This window comes from Ictidomys tridecemlineatus, chromosome 11 (genome assembly GCF_052094955.1).
Source record: "Ictidomys tridecemlineatus isolate mIctTri1 chromosome 11, mIctTri1.hap1, whole genome shotgun sequence".
Lineage (NCBI taxonomy): Eukaryota > Metazoa > Chordata > Mammalia > Rodentia > Sciuridae > Ictidomys > Ictidomys tridecemlineatus.
The window spans coordinates 110,003,421-110,023,583 of record NC_135487.1 but is presented as its reverse complement, the minus strand read 5'-3'; the positions used below and the strand labels follow the sequence as shown (position 1 = coordinate 110,023,583).

Sequence of the window (20,163 nt, the reverse complement as noted above, 5' to 3'; positions counted from 1 at the left end):
TATAATAACAGAAAAATTCCTCTATGAATCCTAATTTGGGGGGATAGATCATGTCATCAAAGTGAACATAAAAAACTACAGTGTCAGGCTGGGGGTGTGGTTCAGTGGCAGAGCACTTATTTAACATGTGTAAGGCCTCGATTGAATCCCAGCACCTGATAAAAATCAAACCATACCAAAACAAACCAAAACCAAAACCAAAAACACAATAAAGTCAGAAAATCTGAATTCTAACTCTTGATCTTAGCAGTAACTAGCTAAGCCTTACAAAGTTTCAGTAAAGAATTTCTTTATTTTTAAAATAGGCATTTCAGTATCTTCTTGGATTATGGTTACAGTTCTAGATAAGAGTAAAAACACAACACTGAGGTAAACAAGAACAGTGCATAAACTTTGTAACTGGTAAAGCTGGAATGAAGAGTTAACTGTGCTTCCTATCTCCCTCTTCAACCCTGGATCACTAGACCTGCTTGAGAGATCTGCTGACCAGGTTGGAGGTAGAGAAGTTGGAACTAAGAGATTTGGTTGGACACAGCAAAAGACTCTACATGTTCTGCTTACTCTACAAAGACCAGAGGGCCAAGCTTTTAGTGTTCTTGGTGTGGCACCCATTCCTTTTGATCAGATTGGTGCTAAAAAATGTCAGGTGCTTTTTTTAAATGTTTTTTTTTATTGGTGCATTCTAATTATGCATAACAATGGGATGGGTTATGACATATTCATTTATGCACATAATTTGATCACTCTTCTTCCCATGTCCTCCCTCCCTTTCTATACCCTTCATCTACTCTTGGGTCTCCTTTCCATTTTTGAGACAACTTTTTATTCTTTTTTTTTTTTTTCTTCTTTCCTTTCTCTCTAGTTTCCACATGAAAGAGAAAACATTGGACTCTTGACTTTCTGAGACTGGCATGATGAAGTTTTCCAGTTTCATTCATTTACCAGCAAATGACAATTTCATTCTTCTTTAGGGCTGAGTTTGCATTGTGCACACATACCACATTTGTTTTACCCATTCATCTGTTGATAGACATATAGGCTGGTTCTACATCTTGGCTATTTTGTACTGCGCTTCTATACATATTGACATTTATTTATCACTACAGTATGCTGATTTGAAATGGAATAGCTGGGTTGCATGGCATCTCTTAATCTTATTGTAAAATCCAGTAAGCAATGCTCTTAAAACCCAATTTTCAATTGGATTGCTTGTTGTATTACAGGTGAAATTTGAGATTTTGCATGTATTCTTAATGCAAGTCTTTTATCAGATATAAAATTTGCAAAGATTTCCTCAGTATGTGGCTTGTGTTTTCGTTCTCTTAGCAATATCTTTCAAAGAGTAGACAATTTTAATTTTGAATCTAATCACTCATTTTTTTTATGGACTTCCTCCTATGTTTTCTTCTAAGTTGTACATATTTAGACTTTAAATTTAGGACTGTGACCCACTGTGAGTTGATTTTTATATATAAATACAGAAATCCAGTTGTTCCTGCACCTTTTGTAGCCAAGTCTATCCTTTTTCATTGCATTACCTTTGTGCTTTGGTCAAACATCAGATGACCATAGGTATGGTATTCCTGACCCCACAATTGTGAACTCAATATTCTGTTGCTCTGATGTGTCACACTATTTTGTTTATCACAGCTGAATAATAAGTCTTGAAATTAGGTAGCATTAGGCTTTTAACTTTGTTCTTTTTATAATTTGTTTTGGTTATCCTAGGTCCTCTGCATTTCCATAAGAAGTTTAAAAACAGCTTGTCAATTTCTATTAAAAAAAGAGTGTTGGAATTTTGAATAGAATTGTAGAGTCTAAAATTAATTTGAGGATAATTAACAACATCAACCCTTCAGAACCATGAATATTCTTTTAGGTCTTCTTTACATCTCTCAGCAATAATTTCCAGTATGTACATCTCACACAAGATTTACTCCTAGGGTAATGAAGTCCACCTCATTCCACCATCTTTCCTACCCCCATGTCCAAAATATCCCATTATTTTTATGCTATTATAAATGATATTCCTTCTTAGTTTCAATTTCTGATTGTTCATTGTTGGTATACACAATTCATTTGAATACACTGATCTCCTATCTGCAACCTTGCTAAATTCACTTTATCTAGTAATTTTGGGGATAAATTTCATAGGATTGTCTGCATGGAGTACCATATTCCCAATGAAAAAAAAGATAGTTTCACTTTTTCCTTTCTAGTCTGCATGTCTTTCTTTTTCATATTGGTCTACACTGCACTGGCTACAACCTCCTATACAATACTAGGCAGAAGTGAAGAGATATCCTTGTATTCTTCCTGATCTTAGGGAGAATGGAACACATTCAGTTTTTCAGAATGATGCTAGCTGTAGGTTTTCATATATGTCCTTTATCAGACCGACAAGGTTTCCTTCTATTCCCTATTAGCTCAGAAAGTTTATCAGAAATAGATGTTGAATTTTGTTAAAGGATTTTTCTGCATCTATTGAAGGGGGTCATATGGTTTTTCTTTTTTAGTTCATTCCTTGATTTTCAAATGTTAACTCTCCATAGCCAGGATAAACTTACTCTGTCATGATGTATTCTCTATTTAACATGCTGTTAAATCTGACTTGTCAAAATCTTGTTTACATCTTTTGTATCTATATTCATAATATTGATTTTTGCTTCCAATAAGAACTCTACCATCATTAAAAAATATTTCTCCTCTATTATTTTATTTTTATCAACTTTGTTTCTTGTGTTAAGATTTGCTGCATTTTTAAAAATAAAGAAGTATAAAGGCTGGGCTACATTCTCTGTGAGGGGAAATCATTCTCCAAAGGTAAAAGTAGCTGAGTTACTTGAAAACAGTTTGATCCTTTCAGGTCTTACTGTTTCCTCATTGTTATATAAATCTAATATATCCCAATCTCTTTTTAATTACTGAATATATACTTGGAAAAGTGATTTAAATGATGATTTTCTAAGAATAATGTGAAAAGTACAAATAATTTATATTTTCTCTAGTACTCATTTGCTATTTGCTGCCAAGGATTTTTCAAACTCAGGTAGTTCTAGTTCATGTGGGCACCTTCTGGTTTTTTACTGTGTATTTCATTGGGTAATCAGATAAGCTTCCTTGTTGTTTTTGTTGTTGTTGTTTATTGTCATTATATAATACATTTTTGTTTCTTCAGCACTCTCAATCAATCCTAGGTGGCAAATAGTTTTGTTTTTACCAAATTCGTAAGCTGCCACAATATAAAGATCTTCTGTAAAACTACTCCAAGCCCTTCAATTTCTTCTACTAGAAGAGATTTACAAAATTTCACAATTATTACCCTGCTGTCATTCTTATATATGCTCCTTTTCATCTAACTTGTTCCCCCTCCCTCTGGTTGCTTTTAAGATTTTTCTTTATCACTCATTTTGAATAATTGATATAATGAACCTTGGTGGGGTTTTCTGCATGTTTCTTATGCTTGGGGTTTGTTAAGCTTCTTGGATCTGAAGGTATGTAGATTATCTTGAGTTTTGAAAAAGTATGGCCATTATTTCTTCAAATATTTTTGGTCTATCATCTTTGTCCTTCCCTTTGAAAACTCCAGTATCATATATTTTAAACCACTTCAAGATGTCAACATGGCTTACTAACGTTCTTTTCATTTTATAAGTTTCTTTTGTTTTTCTCTTGTTTCCTTTTAGCAGTTTCTACTTGCATATTTTTAAGTTCACTAATTTTTACTTCTGAAATGTCTAATGTGCTATTAATCATATCCAATGTATTTTCAACTTAGATATTGTAGTTTTTGATTCAAGAAGATTGATTTGGGTTTTTATGTCTTCTATGTCTTAACTTCCTGAATATATGAAACGTAATTATAACCATTATAATATCAATGCCAATTTCAACATCTGTATCAGTTCTAAGTTTCTATTGTATCTTCTCGTTATCGGCCATATCTTCCTGCCTCTGCATACATGGAAAACTTTCTGGCTGAATGATACACATTGTTGATTTTCCTTTGTTAGGTGCTGGATATTTTATATTCCTATAAATTTTTTTATGTTTTGTTATGGGATGGTATTAGGTTATTTGGAAAACAGTTCGATACTTTTAGATGTTGCTTTCATTATTGTGTAGATCCAAAGCACCACTACTGAGTAGAACCATACCACTTTACTAATACTTGAATTGATTTTCCCTTTTCTGTTTTCAGATAATTCTTCCCTCACCTCAGGGAGGTTCCTTAGTGTTGAGGGGCACTCTGCTGAATATTCAAGGGTGTTCCTTGAGTTCTTTAAGCCACTTTCACCCCTCTGGTACTGTCCTCCTAAGGGAAGTGGCTGTGCTCTACCTCAAGTTGTCCTCCCTGCCTCCCAACCAAGTCCTGGAAACTCTATGGAGACAGTCATTTGGGCCATAGGGCTCACCTTCTTTGTTTTCCTTCTCTCAGGGATCCCTATCTTTCATTGTCTCCGTGCAGTGATTTTTTTGTTGTATGAACATTAAGAGTGTACTGAACATAAACTAAGATATCCCCAATGCAGCCAGGTGATATAATCTTAAGGAACCACTGTTGGACACGTGTTCAAATGTTGACGAAAATGTGATCATACAGCACACAACTAACTTAACTGAGGTGGCAGTTCTCCAGGCTTATGTGTATGTCAAAATACAATAAAGTATACACTTAAAATACTTCAATAAATCTGATTTTAAAACCTTCTAAAAAAAAGACTAATGGACAAAAATGGAAAAGCAAAATAACCTTGTTGTGTTACAATTTAGGTTGTAGCTCCCTCTACTGTAGCGAAAGAAACTGGCAAGGATATTTCAAAGCATTTTTGAAACTGAAAAAATGCTTATAATGAAATGACAGACATAAAACCCACTGGGTTTGTACGTGTGTGCCCACCCCAGTGCCAAATATTTGGATTATACTATGTCAGGTCCCAAGAGGTATTAAACCTACAGTGATAGAGAGGAAATATGAGTAGTTCTGTTCCTCCAGCATATCTATTCAAAGAGACCAGACTACGTGAATATAGCAGTTACACAACAATTTGTCTACCTTTCTGGTGTGCTAGCTTCTGTATCCATAGAGTTAATCTCGTGATCCCTAATTGCATCCATAAATGTTTTACAACAGAGCCACAGGTTCTCAAGGAGTGATTCTCCCAGACTAGAAGCAATAGCAGAACTTAGGAACTTGTTAGAAATGCTACTTCTCAAGCCCCATCCTAGACTCATTAATAAGAAACTTTGTCAATGGAGCCCAGCAATCCATGGTTTAAGAATCTTTCCAGGTGATTCTGACATATACTCAAATTTGAGAACAACTTTTCAAGTCACCAATTTGTGTAACTTCTAACAACTATTAATTTGTACCATTTCTGTTTTTTTCTTCATGTAGACATCAGCTGTACAGCCCTGACTCCTCCAGTTTTTACACCTTGCCCTTTCTTCTTGCTTTGTCAATTCCTTAGTCCATTATTACCACCGATGGGCACTAAATGAATTCTGAAACCCTAAGACTCAATCAGGAAATTACATAGTTCTATTATTTTCTTATTCCCACTCTTACTTTTGCAAGATCTCATAAAACTGCCATTTATTCAGATGTCTCTCTTGGAATCAAATGACTCAATCCTTTATTTGACAAATTATTTAATATTAAAACATGTATTATAAGCGTAGCCCCACTGTGGATGACATATGATAGAGTAACCAATCTTTACAAAATCTTGTAAATTGTACTCTAGTTGTGAAATGTTTAAGAAAATTATATGGCATGTTAGAAGATAGGTGCAATGAAGCAAAGTGGGGAAAAAGATAGGGACTAAAGGAGAAATTTAAATTTTACATAGGATGATAAAGAATGCCTTAAAACTACAATTGAAAATGACAAAACTACACCATTAAAAACTACTACTTAAGAGTAGCCAGAATGGAGATGCAAATAGCCTTTTTTCCCTTGAATAACAGAGCTGATTCGACAAATCCAACACTTATTTACTGAGTGCTATGTGCTAGGTGCTGAGAAGATCAGAGGAGTTAAAATGAAAACACTGTTGTTTTGAAGCACACAATGTGCTAGTAGAGACAAAACAGGCAAACCTATATCAGGTGATGATAGTGCTATGAAGAGAAATAAAGCAGGGCAAAGGGAGAAAATGATGGCAAGTACAGATAACATACATAGGGTGTATTTTTACAGGCAGACTCTCAAAACATATAGCAATTATATGTTAGGAAGAGTATGCATGAGACTTAGATGTAAGTTCCTTGATGTCAGGATGTTCCTGATATACTCAGGACACATCCCCAGCACATGATATACAAGCTGGCACTTATTAGGCACTAAACAATAAGCATGTGTTGGGTGAACTGCTCCATATATTACACTGTATCTTTTCTATATTTTGGTGATCATTAATTTAGTAGATAAAGAAACAGATCTACTTAAAGACCAAAGAGATAGAATAAAGGATCCACTTCTAAGGATGGTTTAAAGGGTGAGCAAATGCTAAAATTTTATCACATTAATCCTAAGAATAACATTTTACCTATAGAAAAAAAAGACCTGAGTAATTTATTCTGTCATTTGAATCTTAAGTGAGTTTAAGTCACTTGAGATTTTAAAAACTTTAATACTGACTTTAAAAAATTCTGACTTTTTTTTTAAGCTAACTATTCAAACCTTAGCTCATATTATCAGGTACCACACCTAAGTATTTTAAGTACTTCTCAGTGTACCCTCTTGATTCTAGCCATTTTAAATTAATTTTCTAAACACCATTTTCTCCCCATGAACTTCCAGAGCTTTCTATGTGTAACAAGTTTTGTGAATAGTTACCACTCTTGGTTAATTCTGTTTTTAATTAAAGTTACCATAATTCAAATGCATATGCCTTCTGAAACAGACATTTATTTCTAGAAATCTAATCAATATTTATATTCACACAGGAAGCAGCATAGACATAGACAGGCATTTGCTGCAATATCGTTTATAACAGCAAACATCTAGAACCAACTTATATATTTAATAATAGGGTACTAATTATAAGTTATGATACATTCCTCAGTGGATTTATATGTGATAATGTGGAAATTTTCTCTAGGTATAAATTAAGATGAAAAATATAAGTATTAGAACAATAGGTGTATATAATCCTATCTATGGCAAAAAAAAAAGAAAGGTCATTAAGAGGACATATGAACACATACTTTTATGTTTGCATATACCCAGAAAACTTCCAAAGAATACATCAAGAACTGGCTTAATAATTATCTTTAGGAAATCAGATTTCTTAAAACATTACCAGAGGGGACAGATGTTTATACAATTTACCTTAAAATGATAAGTTCTGAAGATGTGACTGAAAAGGGAAAAATGACATTAAATCTTAATTATTTAATATAAGAGCAAAAAATATTAAGATCAATGAAATGAAGAACACCTTTCTACATTTATCTTTCTTAATTGGGAGAATATACCTATAGAATAAGTGGTAGGAGTTGATCCACAGGAGCAAAATCAATGTGCACTCAATATTTCAATAGGTTCTTTTCCAACAATTTCACTCCCATACTAAACAACACACTCTCAACTCTATTTTTCCAACACCAGAACACAGGTGTTTTTCAAAGTCTTCTGACAGTAAAACATGGTATCTAATTATTAGGTTTCCTCCATTACTTCCATTCTCTCCCTGTTCTAAGTAATCCACTGTTTATCCAGTGTTTGTCTTTTGTTTTATTTTGTTTTTGATGCCAGGAATTGAACTGAGAGGCATTTAGCCACTGAACTACATCCCAACCCCTTTTAAAGTTTTACTTTGCTTAAAGCCTCACTAAGTTGCTGAGACTGGCTTTGAACTTGTGATCCTCCTGCCTGAGCCTCTGGAGCTGCTAGAATTACAGGTGTGTGCCACCACATCCGGCTCTTTACTTTATTTAATGTTCTTTTCTTGTTGTAGAAGTTTTCTACTTTTATGCAATTAAAATTTTATCTTTTCTTCTATGGTTTCTTGATTTTTGTATCATGTCATATTAATCCCCAGCACTGGGGGAGGGGAGAATCCATTTTTTTTCATGATTTTCTTTCCTTTTTTATATTTAAAGCTTTGTTCTATATAAAATGAGTTTGATGTTTATCAGGGATTCAGCTTTATTATTTTTTTATAAGTGGACAATAAATTAATTTATTTAAAATATAAAGCAAAACCAAAAAGCATTCTTTGAAAAAGCCAATTAAGCCAACCCACAGTTCACAGTTTTATATTACTAGAACACATGATCTTCAGTTCACATCTTTATATTCTGAAATCCTAGAAACATGTTCGCCTATGTATTTTACATACATACATGTGTGTATGTATGTACGTGTGTGTATATATACATGCACTTAATATCCTATCTGATACTGTGAAAAGCCTTAAAAACAACTGCTATTGTCTCCACAGTAACATCTACTGTGGATGTAACAATTTATTTAACCATTCAACTGTTACTGAACATGTAATAACTCTTATTTTTGTAACAGCAGTAAATGTCTTGTACATAAATCCTTTTCTATACCTGATCATAGTGTCATACCACATAACAATATTTTGGTCAACAATGGATCACATATATAACAGTACTCCCATAATACTATAATAGAGCTGAAAAATTCCTATTGCCTAGTGAGATAGTCATAGTATAATGTATTACTCATATTTGTGGTGATGTTGGTATAAAAAACCTACTGTACTTTCAGCTATATAAAAATACAGCACATACAATTATGTACAGTACATAACATTTGATAATAAGTGACTACATTACTGGTTTATGTATTAATTATATTCCTCCTACTTAGAAACTATAAAACAGCCTCAGGCAGCTCCTTCAGGGGGATTCCAGAAGAAAGTACTATTATCATAGAAGATGGCAGTTCCATGTGCATTGCTGTCCCTGAAGACCTGCCAGTGGGATAAGAGGTGGATGACAATACTGACCTGGGTAGGCCCAGGCTATTGTATGCTTGTTTCCTAGTTTTTTACAAAACAGTTTTTGAAATAAAATAAAATAAAATAAAAATTTTAAAATAGAAAAAATGTGGTATACAATGGAAAAGCTTACATGATAAGAACAGTAAAAAGTCCCAATACTTTGTTACAGCTATACAATGTGTGCTTTAAGCTAAATATTATCACAAAATAGTAAAAATGTTTTGAAAAATTAAATTTAGAAAGTAAAAACTGTTACAGTAAGCTCAGGCTAATTTACTATTGAAGAGAGAAAAATATTTTTAATAAATTATGGCTATCCCATATTGCCTAGATGTGTAGTAGGCTATACAACCTAGGTTTATGTAAGTACATTTTATGATATTTGCACAACAATGTATTTCTCAGAACATATTCCTGTCACTAGCAGTGAAAGATTGCATTTAAGATATCTGACATACACTTACATAACTTTCTAGAATTTTGCCATTATATTCAAAGTTTCAATTTTTAAGAGAGAGAGGAAAAAACTATACAAGCAAGACATACAGATACACAGACATACTTTCTGTCTCAGAGACTACAGTGTTGGAGAAAGCAGACAAGCTTTGGTGGTAAACTTGGTCTTATGCTACCTCTCTTTAATAAATTTAATAAAAAGACTGACTTCTGACTTCTACTCTTAGTCATTTAATGCCTGATATATATGAACTCAAAAAAAGTGGTTGAAATGAATCCTTAACATATATAATTTTTTTTCTGTCAGAACTTCAAATAAATATACAACAACTGTGCTAAGAGTCAATGAAAACCTAATTACATTACATGAAAGATTTAGATGAATAAAAGTTGGGTACTGAGATACAGATATAAAATAACACATTCTCAAAAATTTTGTTTTGTTTCGTTTTATACCAGAGATTTAACCTTAAGGGTGATTAACATTAAGCCACATCCTTTTATTTGTTCTTTTAAGACAGGGTCTCACTAAGTTGCTTAGGGTCTTGCTAAATTGCTGAGGCTGGTTTTGAACTTGTGATCCTCTTGCCTCTGACTCTGGAGCTGCTGGGATTACAGGCATGCACCACTGTGCCTAGCTTCTTTCAAAGTTTTATTTAAAAGGAATTGATTAATGCTAGTAAGTGATACACATCCACATAAATAAAACTATTGAGAATCCAAATAGAATATACTCAGTAGACAATCACAGACTGCTGCTTACAGAAGTATTCCCAGGAATCTTGGTTCCTTGGCATCTTTTAGCTTAAAGCGTTTTTAAATAACTGCTATTTCAATAAGACCAGTGAACTAACAATTCCTGGAGTAATGAAAACCATTGCCAAAGAACATATTTCTTTTTATTGCAACTGGAGAAATTTGGTAGAGTGATAGCATTTACCTATTTTTAGAAAACAATCAAGATTCAATAAATATCTTCAAGCATTTTCATGTTAATAGAGACTATTCAAAGGTCTTCCTTTCTTGTATGATTCTTCCCCTTACATAAAAATCAGGCTGTTGTATATTTATTATACTAACAATGCACCTAAAATATTCACTAATTATCTAAATCTCCTCTCAAAATATTTAGATATAAATATTTTATAAATTTAATATTCAAGAAATATCTCAAGTCTTTAGCAAAGTAAGGCTTAAGGTTTCCACCTTCTCCTATGGTGGTTTACAGAGTTTTCTATCTGGGATTTTGAGTATATGTAAAAATTATCTCCCCCCACCCTCCATTATTCCTTTTATGTGTATCTTTATGAAAAACCTCTTTGGGAAATGGTTGACTATGGCTTTATATCATTTGGTACCATCAAAACTTCATGATTATTCCTAAAATTTAATTAGCTATAGCAGAGAGATTGGGTGTGGTCCCAGGATCAGCACCATCAGTATCATCAGGAGCTTGTCAGAAACGTAAATTCTTAGACTCCACCCCAGATTTACTAAAATTCTATGGGTATGAGTCCATTTACTTATCTGTGTTTTAAGAAGCCTTCCAAGTGATTGTAATGCACTCTAAAGAACTAAGAACAACCAAAAAAAAAAATAAAGGTAGTAATTACGTATTTGATAAAATATCTGCCTTATGGTCTAAGTCATTCTTCTTGAGATGTAGGTGAAGGTTAATGGACCCAATTACATAAAAAGATATTCATAATAAAATTTAGTGTAACATATCACACAGTCCTAATGCATCTTCTAGCAATCATACAACTAATATACAATAAAAATTTTTAATGAATGGATAAAGAAAATGTGGTTCACAATGGAATACTCTTCAGCCATAAAAAACAATGAGATCCTGTTATTTGTTAACACAGACAGAAGCAAAGATCATTATGTTAAAGGAAATAAGCCGGGCACAGAAAGACAAGGATCATGTAATTTCATTCATATGTAAAATCTAAAAAAGTTAATCACATAGATGTTGAGAATAGAATGGTGGTTACCAGAGGCTATGAGAGACTAGGGGTAAGAGAGAGGGACAGAACTTGATCAAAGAGTACTAAATTACAGCTGGACAGAAGAAAGAAGTTCTGGTGTATATATAGTACAATAGCATCATTATAGATGACAATAATGTATTGCATATTTCAAAAAGAAGGAAGGATTTTGAAAATTGTCACCACAAAGAACTGACAAATATCTAAAGACACAGATATGTTTAACCCCATTTAAACATTACATGATATATATATCAAAACACTGTAATTACTTTACCGCTTGATATGTAAGATTTCTGTGTTTTGATGTACTGGTTAGAAGATAAATTTACTTTTTAAAAGAGTTTTAAAAGTATTTACTTACTTTAATGTTTCAGCAAGAAAGAAGCTCTGCTGTACATCATCATGTGTAGGAGTAGAGGAATATACATCCTTGACTCCAGAAAATCCACCACTGACCCGGCAGTACTTTTCAATAGCCTGTAAACGAAATCAACAAAAGAAACAATTCCACATAATTTCAAATTTTGAAGGCTAAGAATCAAAATCAAAAGTTCCTAAAAATCTGTATAAAAATTTGACAATATTAATTATTCTTTAATTAATTAATAATATATTCAGCCTAAAAATAATACATTATCAAATGGAAATTTCTCATTCTTGGAAAATTAGAAGTCAGCGTGAACTCAAATTATGAATTTGAATTTTATCACTTCCAAGAACAAACAATAGTCCATAATATATTAAAGTATTTCTTAGGAGATTTCTATAGTAATACTAATAAGAGATTTACTAGTATATATTCACTACAAATAAATTCTTGCCAGACATTGTATGATTTAGATACAAACTAGCAAAAAGCTCATCTATATACCTTCTATATAATACTTAAAATTTAAGGGCTAACATGAAGTACTTACTATGTGCTGAAGGCACCAACATTTAAATTTCACAACAACCCTGAGTTTGATAGCTTCTCTTTTCAGATGGAAAAACTAAGCAGAGTAATTTGCTCTATAATATTAACTAATGTGCTTTATTGCTTGGCTGGAAATTAAGATTCTAAATTTTTATCTCCTTTTGCATCCATGAACATGCCTAAATAAAACTGAATTCTGAATTCAATCCAATCAAATGCTATCTGTTCACAATTCTACTTCTAATTCAAAGCAATCAAATATTTTGCTTATGCAGGTATATCACGTACAGAATTAAACTGTTTGTGAAAAGTTGGAATTATTTATGGTTCTTTTCCTTCTTTGTTCTACCTAACTCTCTTGTTATTTAATCATGGCTACCATGGCTTATTCCTAGTCTTGCAATTTTTCTTTCTCTTCTGGTCTTCTTTTCTAATAAAAAGTTAATTAACACTGAAAAGAGTATAGTCAACTTGTTCCATTTTATTATTCCATTCTGATTACAGCTGGGTTTTTTTTCTTATACCTATCAATATTTTAAACATTTCATATACAAGAGTTTTTAAGTACTGAATCCCACAATGATCATATCTTCAGGACTATATGAACTACCACAGCTATTTAGGAATACTGAGGAACAGGAGGGAGGTGTGACTAATCCTTAAACCATTTAGAGTCATTTCCTGAGAGAAAGTTTCCATGTATAATTTATTCCAGTTTAGAAGACTGAATATGTAAACAAAACAGTTAAGACTTCAGAAGACAGACTCATCATTATTGTCCAATTACACCTTCTCTTTACTTTTTTCACCTTCAATAGGAGGGACCAATTATGATGCACAAAGAAATTCTTTTTAAGTTGTGAAGCTTCCTCTTTGCCTCTGTTTTTCCAGTTCTCATCATAGCACACTTTCCAAACTTTAATTTGTAGCATAATTGTTTTGTTCTTGTTCTTGACAGATTACACTTTGAATCTGTATCTATATAGTCTAAAAAAGTAAAATCCTAACTCCTATAATTCAAATTTGGACAGCTGTAGGCTAAAGTTGAATCCTGTCAAACCTCTTCTAAAAGGTAAATGTGGGGCCATACTTTAAGATAGCACAAAGGAAAAAAGGATTTTAGGAAAAGAATAATTTATTAGATAGCATTTCCTAATGATAAGATGTGTATCCACCATCACTTTTTACCCAACTCCCCATTCCACATGATTGAGAAACATCTCCCTCATTTTTCTAAATAAGAATCATTAAATATTAGGAAACATTCAAGTCAAATAGACTCATTACAGAACTACTTTACCTACCTATGCAAGCACTAGTAAGCTACCACTAACAAAATAAGTGTATGTACATGGGAGTGTATATATGTGTGTGAGTGCCTATTCCCTAACCACTGTGACAACAGTTTGGCTGTCCTCTCAGCTGTGGCAGGACCTGCTGGCAGAGCTGTACTATCTACCTAATCTTGGACTCATGGGGCCAGGGGAAAGCAGCCTCAATAAGTGCTGTGCCTGTTTTTGCTCTGTGAAACTACCTTCCTTCTAACAATCTCCTGTCCAAAGGATTACTCAAACCTGAATGACAAAAGACCCTTAAGTGTTTTACCTTAGTTTAAGATATCACCCTATTCCTAGATTCATCAATGTGTGAATTATAATCAGATCCCTTTGCTTTGTTGTTCCCCAATGAAAAAAAGCTTTAAGTAGTCCCTAACCCTTTGAAAACTTTTAGTAGTTCTATAACAGATCCATCTTTCCTTCCTTCCCTTCCCTTTCCTTCCCTTCCCTTCCCTCCCTCCCTCCGTTCTGGGGATTGAACCCAGGGCCTTGTGCATGCCAGGCAAGCACTCTACCAACTGAGCTATATCCCCAGCCCCCAGATTCTTAAAATAAAAAATAGTGAGGGAAAAAAATAAGATCTGAAGGGCTTTTTAGATTACCAAACAACTTTTTATCATTATTTTACATATGAAAACATAAGAAAGTGATTAACAAAACTTAGTGAGGGTATGTGTATGCATGTTTTTGTGTCTTATTCCTGAACAACTAAATGAAGTACCCTTGATTTGACACATAAGGGCTCCAACTTTGCTACTGTGGAATGTTTTCTGTACATAAATCAGTGTACATTCTGCCCTAAAATACACCTTGAACATTCTTGGTTGGGCAATTTACTAGCATTCCTTATCTTGCCTGGGATGTTCATTAGTCATTTTATCAGATTACAAGTTTAAGTTAATTTGTCTGAATATAAATATTCACAATTAATACTATTCATCATAACTAGTGAATCTCAGAGAATAAAACATCCCCCACTCCAGGAATAAGCTATATTTTTATAAAAGTCTAATTTTTTTCTTCCCCAGGTACTGATAGCCATGAAGTTTCCTGAAAGTCTAGTATTTTAAGAGTAAATAATTTGCTTCTTTAACTTATAATTAAAATTTCCTAATTTTAAATATACATAGTTTATTTTTCAACCTAGAAAATTTTAAAAAATTTACTGATCCTTCATGGTGATCTATTAGGTATCTTTCATATCTCAAGGTAAAGTGAACGGGGTCATCTACCCAAGTTATACACTTGATTAATTTTATGACTTTTTCCCCCCCTCCAGTGGTTAAGCATTAAGAGGACATGTAAAAATTAAATTACTTATATAAGTTATATTGGAAAATTGCCTTTTAAATAATTCCTCATAATATTCAATAAGGATAATAAGTAAAAACTGGCAGGAAACTACTTTCACTAGAAAATAAAACAGGATTTCAAGGTTTTATCTACTGCTCAAGAAATTTAAATAAAATAATAGTTTCTTCATTAGAAAAATAAAAATCATACTATAGTTTCTCAAACTGAGGTTAACACAGATAAGAATACATGGCACTATAAGAGGGCTTGGTTTCATATTCTTACAGATAAAATAAAATGTTGACTTATTTACCAGTGCTGCTTCCCAGCCCCACTGCCTGTATCTTGGATCATGAGTAAATCGCCATAGGTACCAATAGGTTTCAATTACTTCTGGACGGAGGATATAATACTTTTCAGCCTGTCGGACAGCCACAGCCTCCACTGCACCATCAAACTTGAATGATTCAGGACCTAGCTTTAATGCTGTAACATGACAAAAATAGATAGATAAAGTAAATGAACCAAATAAACCACTGTGTTCTTTGCAAGAGCTTTTTTTCCTCCCACCAAAAGACTGGGATTTGAAGTAATTTTTGTTTTATTTTTATTGTTGCTGTTGTGCAAAATGAGTCACTTTAAAAGATCCAAATTTGATTTTCTTGTAACAGATTTATAAATATTCATTCCTACGACATTTGTTTAATTCTTCTTTCCATGTTCTTCCATGTAAAAATGCAGCAAGCAGACCCCTCACTATATCTCCAAATGCTATTTCCTTGTTTTGACTTTCTAGTATCCAGAATAATAAAATAAAATATAAAATAAAAGTTTAATAAATTTTAAAATATAAAATAAATGTCTAACAAATTTTATAATAAATTATAAAATAAATGTCTGTTCTTATAAATTATCCTATCTCAGGTATTCTGTTATAACAACACAAAATGGATCAAGACAGACCTCTTCCTAATCACACCTATGATTTTAAACCTGGGCAGTATAAAGTCATCTTCCATTGAGATGCTGGAGTCATAACACAACTACAACTTTCCACTCCCACCTTTCTTTCTGGTTATTAGGTTGTACTGATGGCAAAAGTTAAAAGTTTCAAGAGTTTTACCTCTTTTGAGAAGTTTTACCTCTTTTGAGAAATAATAACATTTCCTCTTTTTTTTTATATAAAGTATAGCACAAGAACTACTATGAAGACAGAACATAAATAAAATCATACTCTAGCAATAGCCAAATTTCAGCCTTACAAAAGTGGTAATGTATGCTCCAAATAATCACAACTCAAAGGAGGTGAAAGCAGACCTTTCTTATGTACCCCTAAACCCCCTAAAAAAATAAAAAAGAAATCAAAACCACTGTAGTAACAGCAGTTAGTTCTTTAAAAACAAAACATGATCCAGAAGAATTAATAACCACATTTTGTTACTGACAAGTCTTGGAGAACTAGAGTAAAACTCAAGCAGAAATTTCTTAACCTGAGGGACATGAAAACTATGGTAGGCTTAGAAAATAGAGTGTTACAAAAAAAAAATAGAGTGTTTCAAAAAGCCTTTGAAATAATAAGCAAAACTGTGTGCATATGAAGTTTTAACTGGCTCCTCAAAGGGGTAATAATAAAAATTATCACTATTTTTGGGGAAAAAACCCCACTTTTATCCAGCTTATTATTAAAGTCTGGTATAGGATGAAATATGATTTGGCATTTAATATGTGTTTTTTAAAACGGTGATTAAAGTCTGTATGTTTTTTTTTTATACCAATATCTCACTGTTTTGGTTACCACAGCTTTGTAATTTAATTTGACATTAGAAAATATGATGCTTCCAACTTTTTTTTTCTTTCTCAAGAATGGCAAGGATGTGGGGAAAAAGGTACACTAATAAACTGCTGGTGGAAATGCAAATTGGTGCAACCATTATAGAAAGCATGGTACGGAGATTCCTCAGAAAACTTAGAATGGAACCACCATTTGATCCAGTTATCCTACTCCTGGGTTTATACCCAAGGGACTTAAAATCAGCATATTACAGTGATGCAGCCACATTAATGTTTATAACAGCTCAACTCACAATAGTTAAACTATGGAACCAACCTAGGTGCCCTTCAACAGATGGAATGGATAAAGAAAATGTGGTATATATATGATGGAATATTACTGAGCATTTGCCAGTAAATAGTTGGAGCTGGGGAATCTCATGCTAAATGAAATAAGCCAATCCCCCCAAAACAAAGGCTGAACGTTTTCACTAATATGAGGATGTTAATTCACAATAAGGGGGAAAGCTAGGGAAGAATACAATTACTTTAGATTAGATAGAGGGGAGTGAAGGGAAGGAAGAGGATATGGGTATAGAAACGATAGTAGAACGAATCAGATATTATTATGCTACATACGTAGATAACTATAAGACGGGTGTGATTCTACATAATATACAAACAGAAGAATGAAAAATTATACTTGATCTATATAAGGTGTATCAAAATGGTTTCTACTGTCATGTATAACTACATAGAACAAATAAGAAATAAATAATTTTTTTAAAAAAGAATGCTTTGGCTAGCCAGGCACAGTGGTACATGTCTACAATCCCAGCAACTTGGGAAGCTGAGGCAGGAGAATTGCATGTTTGAGATTAGCCTAAACAACTTAGCAAAGCCCTAATAAACTTAGCAGGACCTTGCCTCAATAAATAAATAAGGCTGGGGATGTGGCTTAGTGGTTAAGTGGTTAAACCTCCTGAGTTTCATCCCTGGTACCAACAAAACAAATAGATGAACAACCACAACCACCACAACAAAAAGATTGCTTTGGCTATTGAGGGCCTTTTGTGGTACTATAGGAATTTCATAATTGACTTTTCAATTTCTGTGAAAAATGCCACAGGAATTTTGGTAGGGATTGCACAGAAGCTATAGATTGCTGGACATTTTAATCATATTAATTCTTTTCCAACCCATGAACACATGATATGTCCATTTTCATCTGCTTCAATTTATGTTTTATAGCTTAAAGCACACAGATCTTTTACTTCTTTGGTTAAATTAATTCAAGTATTTTATTATTTTTGATGCTATCAAAAACAAGATTATTTTCTTTATTTCTTTCATAGACTGTTATTAGTATAAAGAAATGTAAAGAAAAAACTGACATATGATTTTGTGTCCTGCTATTTTACTAAATTCATTAATTAATTTCATCAGGAGTTTGTGAAGAGGGAGCATCTTTAAGGTTTTCTACCTGTAAGATCAGGTCATTTGCACAGGAAAATTTTTACTTCTTCCTTTCTAATTTAGATGTCTTTTCTTTCTTTTTCTTGTTTGTTTGAGCTCACTAGTATTTCCAGTACTAGGTGGGACAGAAGTAGCAGGAAACGCATTCTTGCTTTGTACCAAATCTTAGAGAAAAGTTAGGTATGGGCTTTTCATACTTGGTCTTTAATATGTTGGATAAATTTCTTTCTATGCCATTTTGTTGAGAGATTTAATTATGAAAGGATGCTGAACATTGTAAAATGCCTTTTCTGCATTCTGAGACATTACCATAAAACAGGCACATAGATCAACAAAACAGAACAGAGAGCCCAGAAATACCCAAGTATATAGAATCAACAATTTTTTTACAGGCCACCAAGAACACAAATGGCAAAAGGACAGTCTCTTCAACTAATAGTGCTGGGAAAAGTGGATATTCAATGAAAAAGAATAAAATGAATCCTTTTACCACACACAATATGAATTCAAAATGGATTACAGACTTAAAGATAAGGAAGACTTGAAACTGTAAAATTCCTGAAGATAGGGAAAAGTACCATGATACCATCTTTGGAAATGATATTTTGGATATCACACAAAAATGAAGACAACAAAAGCAAAAATAATTAAGTAAAACTATATCAAACTAATAAGCTTTCCTTGGTGTGGATTTTCTTTTTTTTTTTCCCTCCTCAAAAACTATTTTGTACTACTACACTCCAGCCCTCGAGGAACCCAGGCTCTAAGTAGCCCTGGTTCACCCCTCCCCCAGGGGACAGACACTCGCCAGAGCCTAGCCTCTGGCACAGGACCACCCCTTCTGATCATCAGACTACCATGTGAGGTCCAGTCCTGCAGCCCAGGCCCAGACCCACCTACACCGGCTTGTGCAGGTCCCAGGCTCACAGCAGGCTGGGTCCACCCTTCACCCAGCGGGGCTGGCACGTGCCAGAACCTAGCCTCTGCCGGGACCACCCCTTCTGACCACCAGACTACCAGGGAGGTCAGGCCCAGCGGCCTGGATCCACCTACACCAACTTGCACAAGACCCAGATCCAGGATGCAGTAGCATTCATTGAGGGACATCAGCAGGGTCTGGAAGCCCAACATCAAGATGAGGTACAGGTAATCTGCATGAGTACTACAAGAATATAAGGAATATAACTGTCATATCTGCAAGGAAGAAAGACACATAGACAACATAAAAAACAAGGAAGGAAAGTGACCCCCCAAAAACCAGGACACTATAATAACAGAATCCATGGACAACAAAGTTTATGAAATGTCAGAGAAGGACTTCAGAAGGTTCATAATTAAAATGATCTGTGAATGAAAAATGACCTAAATGAGCAAAAACTGATCACTCCAACAATGAGATAAGAGAGCAAATAGAGGTAGCAAAAGAATACTTCGAGAGAACTAGAGACTCTGAAAACAAACCAGTCAGAAATCCTTGAAATGAAGAATACAATAATCCAAATAAAAAACGCAATAGAAAGCATAATCAACAGACTAGATCATTTAAAAGAAAGAACATCAGATAATGAAGACAAAGTATACAATCTGGAAAATAAAGTTGATCACACAGTGATGAAAGTTAGAAACCATGAACAGAACATCCAAGAATTATGGGACAGCATCAAAAGACCAAATCTAAGAGTTATTGGAATGGAAAAAGGCCAAGAGTTTCAAACCAAAGGAATGCACAATCTCTTCAATGAAATAATATCAGAAAACTTCCCAAGCATGAAGAACGAATTGGAAAACTAAATTCAAGAAGCTTACAGGACACCATATGTACAAAATTACAACAGAGCTACACCAAGGCACATTATAATGAAAATGCCTAGCATACAGAATAAGGACAGAATCTTAAAAGCTGCAAGAGAGAGGAATCAGATCACATATATAGAGAG

At 33.5% G+C, this 20,163-nt stretch overlaps 1 protein-coding gene across 2 annotated transcripts in view; it reads right to left on the bottom strand.

Moving 5' to 3' along the window:
- Nucleotides 1-20,163, bottom strand: part of Man1a2 (mannosidase alpha class 1A member 2) — a 144,440-nt gene that overhangs the window by 6,316 nt on the left and 117,961 nt on the right. For both annotated transcript variants that reach the window (XM_040287337.2, XM_005334925.5), the window contains exons 11-12: nucleotides 15,294-15,466; nucleotides 11,796-11,911 (exon numbers count right to left, since the gene is read on the bottom strand). In XM_040287337.2, the coding sequence (XP_040143271.1) occupies nucleotides 11,796-11,911; nucleotides 15,294-15,466 (289 nt within the window). The remainder of the gene's footprint in view (nucleotides 1-11,795; nucleotides 11,912-15,293; nucleotides 15,467-20,163) is intronic.